This window comes from Salvelinus namaycush, chromosome 35 (assembly GCF_016432855.1).
Source record: "Salvelinus namaycush isolate Seneca chromosome 35, SaNama_1.0, whole genome shotgun sequence".
NCBI classification, from domain to species: Eukaryota; Metazoa; Chordata; class Actinopteri; order Salmoniformes; family Salmonidae; genus Salvelinus; species Salvelinus namaycush.
In genome coordinates, this window is record NC_052341.1 from 22,030,026 (window position 1) to 22,050,550 (window position 20,525).

General features: G+C 42.9%; 2 protein-coding genes across 6 annotated transcripts in view; both read right to left on the reverse strand.

The window, feature by feature from the left end:
• Positions 1-711: 711 nt before the first annotated feature.
• On the reverse strand, positions 712-16,192 carry si:dkey-94l16.4 (transcription factor 20). 2 transcript variants are annotated; one of them, XM_038974698.1, is made up of 6 exons: positions 15,976-16,192; positions 11,675-14,232; positions 9,696-9,789; positions 8,697-8,746; positions 3,702-3,775; positions 712-3,450 (listed from the first exon to the last, which is right to left on the reverse strand). In XM_038974698.1, the coding sequence occupies exons 2-5, from the start codon at positions 14,225-14,227 to the stop codon at positions 3,728-3,730; spliced, it is 2,745 nt and encodes a 914-aa protein (XP_038830626.1). In that variant the 5' UTR covers positions 14,228-14,232; positions 15,976-16,192; the 3' UTR covers positions 712-3,450; positions 3,702-3,727. The 2 variants fall into 2 exon arrangements, with proteins under 2 accessions (XP_038830626.1, XP_038830625.1); XM_038974697.1 differs by having other exon boundaries at positions 11,660-14,232.
• Positions 16,193-18,417: 2,225 nt separating this feature from the next.
• LOC120029525 (myosin phosphatase Rho interacting protein) overlaps positions 18,418-20,525 on the reverse strand; it is a 72,087-nt gene continuing 69,979 nt past the window's right edge. For 2 of the 4 annotated variants that reach the window (XM_038974788.1, XM_038974787.1), the window contains exon 21: positions 19,427-19,495. In XM_038974788.1, the coding sequence (XP_038830716.1) occupies positions 19,427-19,495 (69 nt within the window). Of the gene's footprint in view, positions 19,496-19,791; positions 19,864-20,525 lie in introns of all 4 variants that reach the window. The other 2 variants (XM_038974786.1, XM_038974784.1) reach the window with 2 other exon arrangements.

A 20,525-nucleotide genomic window follows, 5' to 3' on the forward strand; every position in this document is an offset into this window, starting at 1 on the left:
GTCAGTGTCTTGGGTAGTGAGATTACTACACCTTGTGACAACCTATGACCTTATTGTGTTCTGACAAAACAACTTCCAGTCCCGATGCACAGGGCTGGGGACTCGCTAGGTGTGCAGGCTTTTATTCTATCCCAACACACCTGATTCAACTAATCATTAAGGCTAAATCCTGGGTTGCAGACCATCGTTGTAGCCAATAGATGAGTTGGACAAATAGGTTTCTGCAAAGCTATCATGATGTAATGTGTTGCAACTTGTGTATTGGAGTTCCTGTCTGTCTGTACAGTGACATATTGATGCGGCATCATGACTTGTGGTGTTTTAGTGAGTAGGGCAACACAGCGCAAGAACTCGTGTCTGAGTATGTCTTTGCAATACAACCGTCTTCCCTGTAAGCTCTGATTTAGTCGACAATAAAATTAAAACTGTGGTTGGAATGAATGCCGGTGTGAGTTTGTTCCCTGGACTCAGATGTCCCAGTATTCTGCAGGAGATACGGACATGCTCTTCTTACATTTCTAGCTATTTCATCACAACACAGGCCATTTAGCAACTGCAACAGCACACAGTACCGTGTTGCACCAGCAGTGTGTTTGCAATAATATGAAGATTCATGTTCTATGGTAAGTATAAGAAAATGTAAAGTTTGAACAGTTGGTTGTCTATACTCTATAACTCTTAAAATCATGAGGCCATCACACACACAAAAAAAAGGGTGCAACAAAATATTTATTTTACAGTTACATCTAGCTCTGTTAGCCAGGGGTAAACCCACACGGTACAAAATAACACCTGTAAAGTCACCTTAAAATAAAGATGGAAAGAAGTGACATTGGCAGCCTTGTCAAACGTTACCCATAACACAACTGACTGACAACTGTATCAAGAACAGGTTTAACCAGTAGACTGTAAAGAAAAGGTTATAGTAGCCAACACATAGCCTCTGCTGTGATGATCAATATCCTGCTACTGTTAGCATTGCTCCAGTCAATGTGTGATAACATTTCATAGGTCAGAACAAAAACACAAATCATTTGAATAATTGAGACCCAGCCCTGAGATTTAGACATGAAAACAATATTACAAACCAAACCCATTTTACAACCATGAAAATAACAATCCAAATGCCCCATCTGGTACAATGCATCAGTTTGATTAAATAAAGCAGCTATGACAATAAGGAACAGCAGAGCGTTTGGCGCTCATTTTGCTAAGTATTTGACTAAATCTGTTTCACTGCAGTACATACATAAACGACAGATGGCACAATATAACCAGATATGGAGGTAAGAAGAGGTTTTTATGTGTAGCTAGCTACATTCCAATAGTCATACCACTTAGAATTCATGCCCAATACATTGCTTCATTCTAGGTGCTATACTAATGTGGATATTGGTAGACACACACGTGTATCTCCTGCTGTGTGAGGAATCCTCTCCCGGGGAGCGGCCTACTGTAACATTCACCGTCACTGCTGTTCGGTCTCCCTGTAGACTTCACTGGTCTCAGATAGAACAGCACTGCCCCTGCTTTCACTATGGAAAAGTACACATAGAAACTAACCGCCAGGCAGCGCAACCTACATTAACCAACCACAGTGACATCTCTAAATGTACAGTCTATCAGACCTGCTTGGTTTACATCTGCAGCAGCAGGAGCATTCGAGCTGCCCTGGTTAGCTGTGTGGATGTCCAACAGAAGGCAATGTACTGGACACCCACTGATTTGTCTTTGCAACAAAGCTGGTGAAGATGAGTAGGACAATCTAGAGGTCTAGTAGCAGTGCTAAGGCTTTAGGAGAGTTCAGCCGAGGGTTCGACTTCAGACAGGTTAATGGAGAAGGTTGAAGATGACCATGCTGACCAAATCAACAGCTACCTGGTAAAGGTTGATGTAAAGCCCAAAATGTGGTCGATGGTTAGAAACTAGACTGACTGTAGCGCTTCGGCCTATACTTGTTGGAATTCTACAGACAACAGAGGTCATCTAAAATCAAGTCAGTTTACATCATGTGATGGTTGAATGGTCCTAGCATGTGCCCCTGTTCAAACAAATAATGCATGTGTAAGCTATTGGCAGTATTGGCTTGCATTATCGTTGTAAATGTAATTCTAGAAGAAAAATAATTTCTTCAGTAAAAAAACAGAAGAGGAAAGCCAAGAGCAGATGACCGGTAATGAAGGTGTGGACCAATCACTTCAGTCTCAGACAGCTGTGTCAGTGAGATAAATACAGGAATGGTGTCAATGGAATGAAAACAGATGAACAAGTTCTCTCTACTGAAGATACCAACAACTATGTGGGGCAGTGCCTGAATTAGATGCTACAGGCCAAGGTGAGTCCGCTTTGGAGATAATACTGCAGCCACGGCAAGTGCCTCTCCAAAGTGCTTTCAGCAACTTCCATCCTCTTTAGAGGAAGTAGTCACAGGATGAATGAACAATACACACAAGCTACAGTTCCCTCAATTCTTCATATCCACTATACAAATGTGCTTACAAAACATAGTGCAAGTAAAATCAGTTGAAATGCACACCTTGCCTACTGTAAATCAGAACTAAAATCAGATGAATCCGGTATTATTTTCATCACAAGAATAAACCTGTCAACTGAGTCTTGTAGCAAAGTATGGTCTTTATGAATAGATATTATCAAGTACCTGTATTGTAATCAGAAATGGTTCTGTAGAGAAACTTGGGGTTGATCTAAAAACTAGACCATTCAGTACTGTCTCCACACCACCCCTATCCGACCATCACTTCCTCTACCAAGTCGAATATTTAGCATTGGTTCTTACTAATAACTTAAGACACACACAAACTATGGAAGTCTGCTCGGGTCGTTGCGTGTCAAAAACATACAGGTTAAATAACCCTATTTGACCCGTCAAATAACACGACCCAACCGGCCTTCAATAACAAACACACCTCCAGGTCAATTGCAAAGCAAAAACAAAAGCAACAAAATTCCCCAAAAATAAATAAGCAATATATAAATCACATATTTACAAATCTTTATAAAATTAAATATCTCCAATTGTATTGTCAACATTTCAAAAAAAAAGAAAAAAAAAGGGAGAATCCTTTTTCCTAATAATAAATAATTACAAAACAATAGCACATGCTTAGCATGCCACTGTAAGCGACGTGAACACATCTCTTTTCTAATGGTGACCTTGGCTTTGGGCCCCGCACCCAACTCCTCTGTTCTGTTCAGTCATTGGCCCATCTAGCAGCCTCCGTAACCTGTCCAGTCCCATGAGAAGGACAGAGGTAACAGGACATTAGGACAGCCGTGGTCTTCTGCATAGTTTGTGCAGCGCAGTGTATCACTTGTTGAAGGCAACAGGACAAGTAGCAGGAGGAGTAGAAAGCCAGCTTTCAAATCAGAGGACAGTGTTCCAGTGTCGCCATGGTTACCGGGCTCCTAGGAGAAACCCTGCGGAACACCCTGGAACGGAATAAATAAATAAATAAATGAAAGAAACACATTCATGTTTCCAAACAAAGATATTTAAACATTTAGCCCTTCATGATTTGGATATACACAGAAATGCCCCACTACCATCATTGTTATTAAAGAATGTTACAATAATGTATGATGTGTGACTCGCACACACAGGTCAGTAATGCTGTATTTTGTGGGGACAAAGACCAGAAGAGAGGTGGTGCTGTTGTGTATAACGTAACAGAACCACTGACCATGTGTAGTCTGTGTCCTGGTTGTGTCACCTGTCATCTCTTCTGTTCCCAGGAGGGCCTTTGAATGACTTGTTCTGGGGACACACAAAATCCCAGTGAAAGTAAAAATGTAACATTGAAAGTAGATCAGTGTACTGTACAATACTCGCAGTGGCTAAGGGCTGGAGAAATCCAATCCCAATGTTCATTCCCTTCTGGTTTTTCTAGGACTGTGTACAGTGTTCATTCCCTTCTGGTTTTTCTAGGACTGTGTACAGTGTTCATTCCCTTCTAGTTTTTCTAGGACTGTGTACAGTGTTCATCCCTTCTAGTTTTTCTAGGACTGTGTACAGTGTTCATTCCCTTCTAGTTTTTCTAGGACTGTGTACAGTGTTCATTCCTTCTGGTTTTTCTAGGACTGTGTACAGTGTTCATTCCCTTCTAGTTTTTCTAGGACTGTGTACAGTGTTCATTCCTTCTGGTTTTTCTAGGACTGTGTACAGTGTTCATTCCTTCTGGTTTTTCTAGGACTGTGTACAGTGTTCATTCCTTCTGGTTTTTCTAGGACTGTGTACAGTGTTCATTCTCTTCTGGTTTTTCTAGGACTGTGTACAGTGTTCATTCCTTCTGGTTTTTCTAGGACTGTGTACAGTGTTCATTCCTTCTGGTTTTTCTAGGACTGTGTACAGTGTTCATCCCTTCTGGTTTTTCTAGGACTGTGTACAGTGTTCATCCCTTCTGGTTTTTCTAGGACTGTGTACAGTGTTCATTCCCTTCTGGTTTTTCTAGGACTGTGTACAGTGTTCATTCCCTTCTAGTTTTTCTAGGACTGTGTACAGTGTTCATCCCTTCTGGTTTTTCTAGGACTGTGTACAGTGTTCATTCTCTTCTGGTTTTTCTAGGACTGTGTACAGTGTTCATTCCTTCTGGTTTTTCTAGGACTGTGTACAGTGTTCATTCCTTCTGGTTTTTCTAGGACTGTGTACAGTGTTCATTCCTTCTGGTTTTTCTAGGACTGTGTACAGTGTTCATCCCTTCTGGTTTTTCTAGGACTGTGTACAGTGTTCATCCCTTCTGGTTTTTCTAGGACTGTGTACAGTGTTCATTCCCTTCTGGTTTTTCTAGGACTGTGTACAGTGTTCATTCCCTTCTAGTTTTTCTAGGACTGTGTACAGTGTTCATCCCTTCTAGTTTTTCTAGGACTGTGTACAGTGTTCATCCCTTCTAGTTTTTCTAGGACTGTGTACAGTGTTCATTCCCTTCTAGTTTTTCTAGGACTGTGTACAGTGTTCATTCCTTCTGGTTTTTCTAGGACTGTGTACAGTGTTCATTCCTTCTGGTTTTTCTAGGACTGTGTACAGTGTTCATTCTCTTCTGGTTTTTCTAGGACTGTGTACAGTGTTCATTCCTTCTGGTTTTTCTAGGACTGTGTACAGTGTTCATTCCTTCTGGTTTTTCTAGGACTGTGTACAGTGTTCATCCCTTCTGGTTTTTCTAGGACTGTGTACAGTGTTCATCCCTTCTGGTTTTTCTAGGACTGTGTACAGTGTTCATTCTCTTCTGGTTTTTCTAGGACTGTGTACAGTGTTCATCCCTTCTGGTTTTTCTAGGACTGTGTACAGTGTTCATTCTCTTCTGGTTTTTCTAGGACTGTGTACAGTGTTCATCCCTTCTGGTTTTTCTAGGACTGTGTACAGTGTTCATTCTCTTCTGGTTTTTCTAGGACTGTGTACAGTGTTCATCCCTTCTGGTTTTTCTAGGACTGTGTACAGTGTTCATCCCTTCTGGTTTTTCTAGGACTGTGTACAGTGTTCATCCCTTCTAGTTTTTCTAGGACTGTGTACAGTGTTCATTCCTTCTGGTTTTTCTAGGACTGTGTACAGTGTTCATTCCTTCTGGTTTTTCTAGGACTGTGTACAGTGTTCATTCCTTCTGGTTTTTCTAGGACTGTGTACAGTGTTCATTCCTTCTGGTTTTTCTAGGACTGTGTACAGTGTTCATTCCTTCTGGTTTTTCTAGGACTGTGTACAGTGTTCATTCTCTTCTGGTTTTTCTAGGACTGTGTACATTGTTCATTACTTCTGGTTTTTCTAGGACTGTGTACAGTGTTCATTCCTTCTGGTTTTTCTAGGACTGTGTACAGTGTTCATCCCTTCTGGTTTTTCTAGGACTGTGTACAGTGTTCATCCCTTCTGGTTTTTCTAGGACTGTGTACAGTGTTCATTCTCTTCTGGTTTTTCTAGGACTGTGTACAGTGTTCATCCCTTCTGGTTTTTCTAGGACTGTGTACAGTGTTCATTCTCTTCTGGTTTTTCTAGGACTGTGTACAGTGTTCATCCCTTCTGGTTTTTCTAGGACTGTGTACAGTGTTCATTCTCTTCTGGTTTTTCTAGGACTGTGTACAGTGTTCATTCCTTCTGGTTTTTCTAGGACTGTGTACAGTGTTCATCCCTTCTGGTTTTTCTAGGACTGTGTACAGTGTTCATCCCTTCTAGTTTTTCTAGGACTGTGTACAGTGTTCATTCCTTCTGGTTTTTCTAGGACTGTGTACAGTGTTCATTCCTTCTGGTTTTTCTAGGACTGTGTACAGTGTTCATTCCTTCTGGTTTTTCTAGGACTGTGTACAGTGTTCATTCCTTCTGGTTTTTCTAGGACTGTGTACAGTGTTCATTCCTTCTAGTTTTTCTAGGACTGTGTACAGTGTTCATTCCTTCTGGTTTTTCTAGGACTGTGTACAGTGTTCATTCCTTCTGGTTTTTCTAGGACTGTGTACAGTGTTCATCCCTTCTGGTTTTTCTAGGACTGTGTACAGTGTTCATTCTCTTCTGGTTTTTCTAGGACTGTGTACAGTGTTCATCCCTTCTGGTTTTTCTAGGACTGTGTAGTGTTCATTCTCTTCTGGTTTTTCTAGGACTGTGTACAGTGTTCATTCTCTTCTGGTTTTTCTAGGACTGTGTACAGTGTTCATTCTCTTCTGGTTTTTCTAGGACTGTGTACAGTGTTCATCCCTTCTGGTTTTTCTAGGACTGTGTACAGTGTTCATTCCTTCTGGTTTTTCTAGGACTGTGTAGTGTTCATTCCTTCTGGTTTTTCTAGGACTGTGTACAGTGTTCATTCCTTCTGGTTTTTCTAGGACTGTGTACAGTGTTCATCCCTTCTGGTTTTTCTAGAACTGTGTAGTGTTCATTCCTTCTGGTTTTTCTAGAACTGTGTACAGTGCCCCCAGAAAGTATTCACCCCTCTACTTTTTCACATCTTGTGTTAGACTGAATTTGAAATGGATTGAGATTTTATTTCACAGGTCCCATAATGTCAATGTGTATTTTTTTTTACCAATTAATTAAAAACAAATAGCTGAAATGTCTTTAATCAAAGTATTCAACCCCTTTGTTACAGCAAGCCTAAATAAGTTCAGGAGTACAAATCTGCTAAACAAGTCACATAAGTTACAATGACTACCTCATCTCTGTACCCCACACATTGGGTGACCTTATAGATAATTCTATCAAGCTGTGAATATCAAACGTAGACTCAACCACAAAGAACAGGTAGGTTTTCCAATGGCTTGAAAAGGTTACCTATTGATAGATGGGTAAAAAAATTACCTGACATTGAATATATTTTTGAGCATGGTGAAGTTTTTAATTACACTATTAATGGTGTTTCACTACACCACAAAAGATACAAGCGTCCTTCTTACTCAGTCGCCGGAGAGGAAGGAAACTGCTCAGGGATTTCACCATGAGGCCAATGGTGACTTTATAACAGTTACATAGTTTAATGGCTGTGATAGGAGAAAACTGAGGATGGATCAACAACATTGTAGTTACTCCACAATACTAACCTAAATGACAGACTGAAAAGGAGGAAGCCTGTACAGTATACACATTTATATTCCAAAACATACATCCTGTATGCAACAAGGCATTAAAAAGTTACGCTGCACAACAAATAGGCCTGAATACAGAAGTGTTATGTTTTGGCCAAATACATGAACACATTACTGAGTGCCACTCTGCATATTGATCAAGCATAGTGGTGGCTGCGTCATGTTATGGGTATGCTTGTATTCGTTAAACACTGGAAGGTTTTTCATAAAAAGAAACGTAAAATGGAGCTAAGCTCAGAAGAAGAAAAAAATAGTAGAGGAAAAGCTGGTTCAGTCTGCTTTCCACGAAACACGGAGATTAATTCACCATTCAGCAGGACAATACTTTATTTAACCAGGTAAGATGAACATTTACAGCAACGGCCTAGGGAATAGTTACAGGGGAGAGGAGGGGGGATGAATGAGCCAATTGGAAGCTGGAGATGATTAGGTGGCCATGATGGTATGAGGGCCAGACTGGGAATAACCTAAAACAAGAAGTTGCTTACCAAGAAGACAGTTAACTTTCCTGAGTGGCCGACTTACAGTTTTGACTTAAAAATCGACATAAATCTATGGCAAGAACTGACAATGATTGTCTAGTAATTATCAACAAGCAATTTGAAAGAGCTTGAAGAATTTTGAAAATAATAAATGGTCAAATGATGCACAATCCAGGTGGGGAAAGCTCTTGCAGATTTACCCAGAAAGACTCACAGCTGTAATCACTGCCAGAGGTGCTTCTACAAAGTATTTACTCATGGGTGTGAATAAATAAACATATTTCTGCATTTCATTTTCAATAAATGTGCACAATCTTCTAAAAACATGTTTTCACTATGGGTTACTGTGTATATAAGGGTGAGAAAACAAATCTATTTAATCCATTTACAATTCAGGCTGTAACAACAAAATGTGGAAGAAGTCAATGCTGAACTGAAGCCATACTTCATTCTAGCGAGTAAATCGTAAAATGGAGGATTGCGAAATTGTTGGCTTCTTGCCAGCTTCAACTCTTCCACAAAGACAATATTTGTACAATACAGTGAGACTGAAATCACTGACAACCACACACACACACACGAGCGAGAGATCGGTTTAGTAAGGATCAAACCTAGCAGTCGCTTCAATTAATCAACCATTCATACCTTGTGCTTGGTGCATTTCATGGAGAAGTTCTCTTCATTGAGGACACAGTCTGTGGGGAGAAGAATGCTTGGATCAATAAAGACAGCGATTCATCAGATGGCTCAATAGCAAACAGTAGCCGAACCACACACCAACAGGCTACAGATAGGGATAGGTTGTAACAGAGAGAGCTTGCAACAAACACCTCCGCTTAAAACAGCCATTTACAGAACATACAGGGCATGTCCGTGGAGCTGGGGTGCCCTTGCTGTTATTGAACCACAGTATTAGGCCTAACCTTCAACTGAAACACTACTCTACCAGACTGTGGCACAACATGGCATTCGGCACATAAAATAGACAATCAGGGAACAAGGCTGGATGTCTGAATAAGATACAGATATAAAGCAACATTATGATGAATCACGTCTCAGAAAGTGACTGATAATATTCGTAGTCTTGAGGTGGCTCAAACTTTTGGGCTGACTGCAACCACGTCCCATTTGAAAGCCTTGGCACGCAACAGACTGCGGGTCCTCTGTAGTCTAACGCCCTTTGGGGTTTATTTGCTACGGTGCAATCCGTAGCAAAACGTTTTGCAACGGAAAGACGAAAACAAGTGTTTCTTATTGGAGAAATTCAGGTTCCTCCTCATTTCAGCCCGTTTGCTTCCCGATGAATATACCCTTGTCTCGGCTGCTAGACTAGGCTGGGTAATGTTTACTAGAAGTACTCTGCGCCATCAGTCAGATGTTGTAGCAGCTAGTGTCTGGCTGGAGAACTAATAGGTGTCAACACAGCAGGAAGTGACTATACACACAATCCTGCATTAGAATCATGGCAGACTTATGTGAAGACCCAGTATACTCCCTAGTCCTGGATGCCTGGTTGAGATGCTTCCAAATGCCATCCTTCCCTCCTCCCTTCTTTGGCACAAGTATTGGAACTGGGCCCATTACTAAGCAGACGTAGTAGGGTCCCAAGCTAGGAATGGGGACAAGGCAGAGGGGGAGACTCACCTGACTGTAGAGAACACCTGTAGTGATACTTGTTGAGGCATCCTTTGAAGAAGCAGCCCAACGTGGCACCCGGGCTATGGCAGCGAGAACATGTCTGAAAACACAAAATATAATTAGTTGGTTGTGTTGTGTTACAGGCCAAGACCAAAATACAAGCTGCTATAATATTTTACATTGCTAAACAGAAGTCTGATACTTCTACAAAAACATGATAAAAGTCAAATTGTAAAAATATGGCTAAAACAGACATATTCCCTATGGGAGATAAAGAACACTACATACAGTGCAGTCAAAGTATTCAGACCCTTCGACTTTTTCTACATTTTGTTACGTTACAGCCTTATTCTAAAATGGATGAAATATATTTCCCCCATCAATCTACACACAATACACCATAATGACAAAAATTGAGATCAGGGGCATCCTATTTCAATTGATCATCCTTGAGATGTTTCTACAACCTGATTGTCCACCTGTGGTGAATTCAATTGATTGGACATGATTTGGGAAAGGCACACCTGTCTATATAAAAGGTCCCACAGTTTACAGTGCATGTCAGAGCAAAAACCAAGCCATGAGGTCGAAGGAATTGTCCATAGATCTAAGAGACAGAATTGTGTTGAGGCACAGATCTGGGGAAGGGTAACAAAAACATGTCTGCAGCATTGAAGGTCCCAAGAACACAATGGCCTTCATCATTCTTAAACGGAAGAAGTTTGGATCCACCAAGACTCTTCCTAGAGGTGGCCGCCCGGCCAAACTAAGCAATCAGAGAAGGGCCTTGGTCAGGGAGGTAACCAAGAACCCGATGGTCACTGTGACAGAGCTCCAGAGTTCATCTGTGGAGATGGGAGAACCTTCCAGAAAGACAACCATCTCTGCAGCACGCCACCAATCTGGGGCAGCAGGTAGCCTAGCGGTTAGAGCGTTGGGCCAGTAACCGAAAAGTTGCTGGATCAAATCCCCAAGCTGACAAGGTAAAAATCTGTCGTTCTGCCCCCGAACAAGGCAGTTAAACCACTGTTCCCCGGTAGGCCGTCATTGTAAATAAGAATTTGTTTTTAACTGACTTGCTTAGTTAAATAAAAGGTTAAGAACATTTTCTTCTTTTTAAATGGTAGAGTAGTCAGACGGAAGCCACTCTTCAGTAAAATGCACGACAGCCTGCTTGGAAATTGCCATAAGGCACCTAAAGGACTCTGACCATGAGAAACCAGACTCTCTGGTCTGATGAAACCAAGATTGAACTCTTTGGCCTGAATACCAAGCGTCATATCTGGAAGAAACCTGGCACCATCCCTACAGTTAAGCATGGTGGTGGCAGCATCATGCAGTGGGGATGATTTTCAGCAGCAGGGACAGGGAGACTAGTCAGGGAAAGATTAATGGAGCAAAGTACAGAGAGATCCTTGATGAAAACCTGCCAAGACAACGCAGGAGTGGCTTCGGAACAAGTCTCAATGTCCTTGAGTGGCCCAGCCAAAGCCTGGACATGAACCTGATCAAACATCTCTAGAGACCTGAAAATAGCTGTGCAGCGACACGCCCCATCCAACCTGACAGAGCTTGAAATGATCTGCAGAGTAGAATGTGTGAAAAGCCACAAATACAGGTGTGCCAAGCTTGTAGCGTCATACCCAAGATGACTCGAGGCTGTAATCGCTGCCAAAGGTGCTTCAACAAAGTACTGAGTAAAAGGTCTGAATACGTATGTATAGTGATATTTCCATTTTTAATAAATGTCTAAAAAACTGTTTTTGCTTTGTCATTATTTGGTATTGCGTGTAGATTGAGGGAAAAAACTATGTAATCCATTTTAGAATAAGGCTGTAATGTAACAAAATGTGGAAAAAGTCTAGGGGTCTGAATACTTTCCGAACACAACGTAAACACCCCAATCATAAATCAATAGAGACTCAATTAAACAGACACATCTATTCCTGGGCTGCAGGATTTAAACTTACCGTCTCCTGACCCACCTTGACCGCCTCTTCCAGACCGTAGACCCTCCCCTTCACCAGGAACACACCTGCAGACCAGATGCTACAGTCCTCGTGGAGCCAGTACTCAAACTGGTCTAGAGGCACCACAGGGGGGCTGTACCAGTCCTCTACTGCAGCCTCAGATGTAACCCCAGCCCCGTTCTCAATCCTGGCCCTCTTTGCTGCAGGGCTGCCTGAAGGGTCGCTGTCGCTAGTCCACCTCCCCAGCAGGCCATCCTGGTTCAGCCGTGGACCTGGTTTGTGGGGCCAGGGTACCCCCGGGGGCCGAGCACACTTTCTGCCCCGGCCTCTTATGCTGCAGGACGAGTCAGAGTCACTGAAATCCTCCTCTTCTTTGAGGCCTGGGGTCCTAGCAGGGGGTTTAGCGCTGGGTCTGTATCCCTCAGGGTAGTAGGGTCCGTGGAGGTCCCCCAGGTCCATGGCGTTAGCCGAGCCTCTACAGAGGCAGCAGACCAGGGAGCTGTGGTATTGGCTATGGGTGGAGATGCGGCCCAGCTGGAGGCAGGAGGTGGAGGGTACAGCCCCAGGGATGAAACCCCCAGACCCTGAGCCTCCAGCCTGCTGCTGCCCCTGACCCTTTTTCTGCCTGGGCTTCTCCTCCTCAGGGTAGTTAATGACAGTACAGTTGGCAGGGGAGGTGGAGGAGGGTTTAAGGCCCATGTGGATGAAAGGAGAGAATGTGTCCCTCCTCATATCCCTCTTCTCCTCCTTGTAGTTGACATATTTCAGTTTTATCTCAGGCTCCTGAGGGGAGAAAATAGAGGAAAACTTGCCCAGTCTGGGTTTCTTCCGTTTCTTCTTGGGAGCGGGGGTCGCCTTCGCTGTTTTGGCTGTGGGAGAAGATGCTTCCCTGCATGCAGTCTTCGCTTTATGCTTCCCAGGGCTTTTTGGAGATGTTTTAAGTGGCGGTGATACAGTCACTACATCCACCTCAGAGCGCTCGGGATCTGACTCTCTGTGTGCCGACTCCTTCTCCGAATCTTTGACTGGAGCAAAGGGTGGGCTGGAGGTTTTTGGAGATGTGCTGTGGTTGTGTGGATATTTGGAAAAACAGGTGTGTTCAGAATCTGATGTAGACTCTTTACAACTGTCTGTGTTCCTGTTAATGCTATCCATCCGGCCTTTCGTTGCGGCTGCCTTTACTTTAGTCTCTCCCTCTGAGCTAGATGCTGCTTTATTCTGGACTTTCTTCTTCCCTACAGATGAGGTCTGTTTGTTAGGACTAACATCGGCTTTAGATGGACTGCTCTGAGTCTGGGGATTTGTCGGAGGCTGGGTTTGGGTCTTTGAGGCCTTGGGCTTCTTAGTGGATACTTTATACCAGTTAGGGTTTATGTTCATCACTATGGCCTCTAACCTAGTTCCCCTGCCAGAGCGAGGGGGGAGTTGTTTCCTCTCAAAAGTCCTCTGCTCTGCCTTTGCATTACCATTCAAGTGAGAAGCAGTCGTCTCCTTTGGTTTATTTTCTAAAACCTCTGGCAGAGTGCTCTTGTCTTCTGTCAAGTCAACAATAGGCTCTGAATCTGCCTTGGGTTTATGTCCTGGCTGCTGGTAGTCCTTGCTGGTATCTAACATTGATGCATTATCACCATCATTTTCAAAGCTGGGTGAGCAGGAGGCCTGCGGCAGAATGAACACATTCTCTACGTCATCCAGTGAGGTAGCAGAGGGAGAGACCGTGTCCTCCAGAGGACTGATATACTCCCTACTATGAGAACACAGGTCCCTGGGACTCATGCTGTCCTGGATGAGGACAGGCTCCTCCGTTCTAGATGAGATGAGAAAGAGAACCTCTGAGTCAGCCCTCTGTCCTTCCTCCTCCATGTCTGTAATGAGAGGCTCTGGAGAGGAATCAATACATATTGCAGAATGAGACCAGCTGCTGCTGCTACTACTCCTCCCATTCTGCAGTCCTGCATTGTTGTCTGCGTCCTGAGAAAGACTGTGTTCCATTGAACTCGCTCTCTGATGAGGATTGTATTTCTCCACTCTTCCATTACTGGCAACTCGACTGCTGTTGATTTCATGACACTGCTGCATCAGACACACCCCTGCCACATTCTCAGCCATCACCTGGGCTGGAGGCATAGAGTCAAACATTTCAGACTGAGGCGCTAAGCTTAGAGGCCTGTCCATCTGCTGCAGGTAGCCATCCATTGTTGAGAACTTGCTGATTGATGGTACGCCGTAGAGAGAGGAATGGTGAGAGAGAGAGTCATGAGTGGAAAAGATATGAGACCTGCTTACATAGGAGAGCGTGACTGTAGTGTTGGAGAAGGCATCATTCGGCTGGATCTGGTCTCCTGGTTGAAGCCTGTGGTTGGGGTCAGTTTCTGGGAAGGAGAGTCCCTTGCTGCTCCCAGAGCCTGGGTACCAGCTTGGAGGCTTGACCACCTGTAGGCCCTTCATGGAGTTGACTTTCACGAGGCAATCCTCACCTTTTCTGGTCAGGTCTATAGCAGCAGGGAGGCTACGGGTGGAAGAGAGGTCTTGGGGCTGTAAATCTGAGTCCCCATGTGGTTGCTCCATAGCAACTGAAATTGAGCAGAAATACAGAAAAGTTGACAATGAAATCATTTTTGCTGACATCAGTGGGAACATGACTGGATATAGGTCAAGATTGGGTTCCATCTAGCCTGGAAACCTGACAATGAATTTCTTTGAATTCTACGTCAGGCATAAATGAGCGTTTGGATCAAAAGTTTCCTCTTACGGGTGGAAGACAAGCCAGAATGTTAAATACAATTATATTTTAACTTACTTTACTGGTTGTGCATGCGGTTGGTCCTTTTGCAGGTAGGAATAGGAGACAAAATATCCACAGTAAAGTGTCAACTTTTCAAAGCACATGCATACTTGCTGAGCTCATGCACATGTTTATATGGTTCAGGTGATAAATCTGAATGAACTACCAGCACTTGAAAAGTTGATGTAATTACACTTTCTTGTGGATATATTGATTCACATTCCTACCCCCAAAAGGACCAATCGCACAGACAACCGGTAAAGTAAGTTAACATATCATGTTAATCAAGGTTCTGGCTTGTAGAGGTAACGTTAATGAGAGGAAACTTTCCTGATCCAAACCCTCATTTATGCCCGACGTTGAATACTATGCAATTCAACGTCAGGTCTCCAGGATAGGTTCCATCATCCAGAAACACATTCGCCAGCAGTGGATTTTAACTTTCTATGGCTTTATCTTTCTAGCTAGCTAACGTTACGTTAGATACATAGTAATTTATCAACTAGCTATATCAAAAAGATTAGATAATTTGCTAACTAGAAAGTTAAATGTGCCCATCTTCAGTAAAATCTCCGAAGTGCAAACTTTCAGTGTTCAAAATTACAAGTCAGACCTAAAACCTAAAAGGTTCGCTAACGTTTCCGTTGGCTGTCAAAGTTCACTCAGTTTTCCGTACTGTTGAAGATTAGTGTAAATTAGTGTCGCGCGAGTTATGCAAATGAGTCAATACTGAACAACCAAATTGCACTAGCGTGTAGTGACCAAGCTGAGTTGGGAAAAGTGGTCAAATCAGAAAAGTGTTTGCTGGAAATACACCAAAATAGTGTTAAGAGAAAATAACAAGTTGACAGATGGCTTCGAAACCCTCTGCCTTCTTACAAACGAATAGAACGTACATTTATGTTTAGCTAGTTAACGTAAATGAGCTAAACTCACCGGAGCTGGAATGACAGCTGACAGGCGCGACCCATTAGTCCTGTATTACCTACATTTGTGTGTCTTCACTCAGTCAAATGTGAAGGATGATCCGTGCCACTACAAGAACAGCTAGCTAGCTACTTCGCTAGTTATTACATTAACCATACATGATACCTTCACATAGTAAACAGGATAAGTGCTGTTCTGGTTATCAAATGTAGCCAGTTCGCGATGTGCTACGCCAAAGTTAGGTAGTTAGCCGCGTACCACAAACTGCACTTATCCAGCTAGCTAATGCTCTGCGCTGGATCTGACATGACAAGTTCATTTGTAGCTGATATGGCAACGTTAGCTTATTGTGAAACAATGGGTGGATGGCTGGTGTCTATCATAATACAATACAATACTTGACAATTTGCTGGATATAGTGCCACTCAGCTTTGGGGATCGATCTCCCCGCACATAACGGCGGAGTGATGCATCTAGCGAATATAGCTAGCTAACTACCCTCGTTGACTTATTCGTGGTTAGCTAACTTGCTAAGCTAACTTGCTAGGCCCTTCATATGAAACAAAAGAGCGAGCATACAGCGCTGCCGGAGACTGAAACTTACCCAAACGGGAAGGAGTGGGGGGGCTTTAGAAACGTCCAATTCAACAGTGAGTCCCACCCAACATCTCGTTCAAGACCCCATCTGCTAGTACCATAAAACGCCAAACTATATCTTTAAAAAATGTCACATTTGTAAACGGGATAAAAAATAAAAATAAAAAAAATCCCTGGCTGAAGCTACTTTGCTACTCTCCGCGCGTGAGCTGCACTTCAAGAACAGCATTTGTCAGCTGGCGAACACAGTGAAGCATTGTGGGAAGGTAGGAAAGCGGGCAGCGTTCAAGACATGAATGTTGTGTGGAGTTTGACTGGAGTGATTACTGAGCACTTCAGTAAGGCCAGTCTACTACCAATGTGTGACTATGGAGATTGCATGCCTGTGTGCTCGATTGTATACACCTGTCGGCGACGGGTGTGGCTGAAATAGCCGAATACACTAATTTGAAGGGGTGTCCACATATATACAGTGCTTTCGGAAAATATTCAGACCCCTTGACTTTTTCCACATTTTGTTACAGCCTTATTCTAAAATGGATTAACATGTTTCCCCCCCCCCATCAATATACACACAATACTCCATAAAGACAAAGCTAAAACATGTTTAGAAATGTATTACAAATAAAAACTGAAATATCATATTACATGTATTCAGACCCTTTACTCAGTACTTTGTTGAAGCACCTTTGGCAGCGATTACAGCCTTGAGTCTGCTTGGGTATGACGCTAGAAGCTCGGCACACCTGTATTTGGTGAGTTTCTCCCATTCTTCTCTTCAGGCTCTGTCAGGTTCGATCGTGACCGTCGCTGAACAGCTATTTTCAGGTCTCTCCAGAGATGTTCGATCGTGTTCAAGTCCGGGCTCTGGCTGGGCCATTCAAGGACATTCAAGACTTGTCCCGAAGCCACTCCTGTGTTGTCTTCGCTTTGTGCTTATGTAACAGTATAGCTTCCGTCCCTCTCCTCGCCCCTACCTGGGCTCGAACCAGGAACACATCGACAACAGCCACCCTCGAAGCATCGTTACCCATCGCTCCACAAAAGCTGCGGCCCTTGCAGAGCAAGGGGAACAACTACTCAAGGTCTCAGAGCGAGTGACGTCACCGATTGAAACGCTATTAGTGCGCACCTCACTAACTAGCTAGCCATTTCACATCGGTTACACTTAGGGTCGTTGTCCTGTTAGAAGGTGAACCTTCGCCCAAGTCAGGGGTCCTGAGCGCTCTGGAGCAGGTTTTTAATCAAGGATCTCTGTACTTTGCTCCGTTCATCTTTCCCTCGATCCTAACTAGTCTCCCAGTCTCTGCCTCTGAAAAACATCCCCACAGCATGATGCTGCCACTACCACCATGCTTCACCATAGGGATGGTGCCAAGTTTCCTCCAGACGTGACGTTTGGCATTTAGCCCAGAGTTCAATCTTGGTTTCATCAGACCAGAGAATCTTGTTTCTTGGGTCAGAGTCTTTAGGTGCCTTTTGGCAAACTCCAAGCGGGCTGTCATGTGCCTTTTACTGAGGAATGGCTTCCGTCTGGCCACTCTACCATAAAGGCCTGATTTGTGGAGTGCTGCAGAGATGGTTGTCCCTCTGGAAGGTTCTCCCATCTTCACAGAGGAACTCTGGAGCTCTGTCAGAGTGACCATTGGGTTCTTAGTCACCTCCCTGACCAAGGCCTTTCTCCTCAAATTGCTCAGTTTGGTTGGGCAGCCAGCCCTAGGAAGAGTCTTGGTGATTCCAAACGTCTTCCATTTAAGAATGATGGAGGCCACTGTGTTCTTGGGGACCTTCAATGCTGCAGAACATTTTTGGTACACTTCCCCAGATCTGTGCCTCGACACAATCCTGTCCCAGAGCTCTACTGACATTTCCTTCGACCTCATGGCTTGGTTTTTGCTCTGACATACACTGTCACCTATGGGACCTTATATAGACAGGTGTGTGCCTTTCCAAATCATGTCCAATCAATTGAATTTACCCCAGGTGGACTCCAATCAAGTTGTAGAAACATCAAGGATGATCAATGGAAACAGGATGCACCTCAGCTCAATATCGAGTCTCCTAGCAAAGGGTCTGAATTCTTATGTAACTAAGGTATTTGTTTTACATCTTTTTATAATTTTGCGAATATTTCAAAAAACCTGTTTTCGCTTTGTCATTATGAGGTATTGTGCATAGAATGTTAAGGTAAAAAATACATGTAATCCATTTTAGAATAAGGCTGTAACATAACAAAATGTGGAAAAAGTCAATGTCTGAATACTTTCCGAATGCACTGTATAGCGTAAGTTATTGATAGGAAACCTACAGTATATGACTGCAGTCCTCTCACATCTGAACTTTGCAAAGAAGTCTAGATGATCAATGTAATTTAACTACATAATAATGCTGGTTAGTTTAATCAGTTTGGAAAATGATTAATACAGTATAGTAGATGAAAACAACGAAAGACAGGGTGCAAAAATATTTATTGCTAATAAACCTGTTGTCAGTTGGTGTACATTGGCTGTATATTTACAATAGTAGAGTACAGAGGGAATGGCATGTGAGACAATAATCCAAAAACACTTAAATAAATACAAAGAGATTGCCACTGAACAAGACTACATACAAACCGACTCCAACAACTCATCCTCCCATACAGCTGGACCAATAAGATTACAGAGAAGGAAAACAATTATATAAATGTATATATTTATAGTATAATCAGCAAATCCCATCCATAATGTATTTATTCAGCAGTCACCTTCCAGGGGTAATTTAAAAATGGTCCTATGTTTCAGAAAACATTCTATGATGTTAATATTAATCATATACAAGCCAACAACTCAGACAATGGAGGAGCAACATCCAATGTAGCAGATAGTTTACTTGTACAATGATGCAGGCAAACATTTTCTTTCCATAGCTTGTTTACTGAGCCAGACAGTAATCTATGCTGAAATGATAAGGGGGTGGAAAGAAGAATTAACATGTGCATACTGACCTCACCTAGCATAATACGCAGGCCTGAAGGCAAGATTGTTCCTACGGTTTGCTTATGTAAGTAGTTATTCCATCAATATGTAAGTAATTATTCTCTCATTATGTAGTTGTGTTTAGCCATTACAACATTACACTTATTCCTTCGGCTATTTACACAGACTAAGGAGTTAAAACAGTAGCTTACACAGCCATCTTTTTTTAGTGTTTGCATGATAGATGCTTCATTAAAAACAGTACAGAGTATTTACAGTAAGACATGGCGCTGAAAACAAAAAACAAACAATGTCACAGTAACTGAAGTGCATGGAATGTTGAGTCTAGACATAAAATTCAATCTTCATACCATGTTTTTTTAATATACGATGTGTGTGGTGATCAGTGTGTTTCTAAATAAGTAACTCCCTAGCTAAAATATAGTGGGCTTTCTAAACATGCAGCAATGTGGGTGGAGCGGTTCGACGCAGGCGACGATGTCAGAACTCCTTAGTGTCTTTATCAAACAGATGGAGTCGCTGCTCGGCAGTCAGCCCTTCCTTAAGACTCTGGAGACAGAGAGAGAAACAGAGACAAAAAAACAACTGTTAATGACCATGGCCAGGTTTAATTGTGACTAATGTGGACAGGACTGAATCATTGAGGAAGCAGATTGATGCAAACAGAGAGGAATATCATCAATGATCCACACAGAGACGTGCACTCATTTCTCTCTCTGGTTAAAGTGATATTTCTCTGTAAGGTCCCAATGGCAGCAAATTTTAAAAAAGGTGCTCCCATTCAAACCCACTAACGATGTGTGATTTTGGCATCCTGTTCGTTGTAGTCTGGTTGGGTAAATTACCTAAAGGAGAAGGGTAGGCCTATAGGTCCTCAGGCAGCCCTAGCTGTCCCAGGGCATGTCACGAGCCACAGACTGAGGACAGAAGGGGGAAACACACCGGCATGTGAGAGTAAGAGGTGAAACACACCTCACCACACTTACCAGGTTTCCTGACTTGCTACACTTTTTTTCTACATCTGATAGAACCATTCTAACCCACACTGAAATAGATGCACAAAGGGATTGTTTCAAGGTTTTAAGAGTAATACACTGCTCAAAAAAATAAAGGGAACACTTAAACAACACAATGTAACTCCAAGTCAATCACACTTCTGTGAAATCAAACTGTCCACTTAGGAAGCAACACTGATTGACAATAAATTTCACATGCTGTTGTGCAAATGGAATAGCCAAAAGGTGGAAATTATAGGCAATTAGTAAGACACCCCCAATAAAGGAATGGTTCTGCAGGTGGTGACCACAGACCACTTCTCAGTTCCTATGCTTCCTGGCTGATGTTTTGTTCACTTTTGAATGCTGGCGGTGCTTTCACTCTAGTGGTAGCATGAGACGGAGTCTACAACACACACAAGTGGCTCAGGTAGTGCAGTTCATCCAGGATGGCACATCAATGTGAGCTGTGGCAAAAAGGTTTGCTGTGTCTGTCAGCGTAGTGTCCAGAGCATGGAGGCGCTACCAGGAGACAGGCCAGTACATCAGGAGACGTGGAGGAGGCCGTAGGAGGGCAACAACCC

What these genes read in the sequence shown, in the direction of transcription:
- si:dkey-94l16.4 (XM_038974697.1), bottom strand. Translation starts at nt 14,227, where the DNA reads ATGGAGCAACCACATGGGGACTCAGATTTACAGCCCCAAGACCTCTCT. An exon ending in TCAAGGTGGGTCAGGAGACG is followed by an intron (nt 9,790 to 11,659) that starts GTAAGTTTAAAT and finishes TTGTGTTTTCAG; the next exon opens with ACATGTTCTCGCTGCCATAG. An exon ending in CAGGTGTTCTCTACAGTCAG is followed by an intron (nt 8,747 to 9,695) that starts GTGAGTCTCCCC and finishes TTCTCCCCACAG; the next exon opens with ACTGTGTCCTCAATGAAGAG.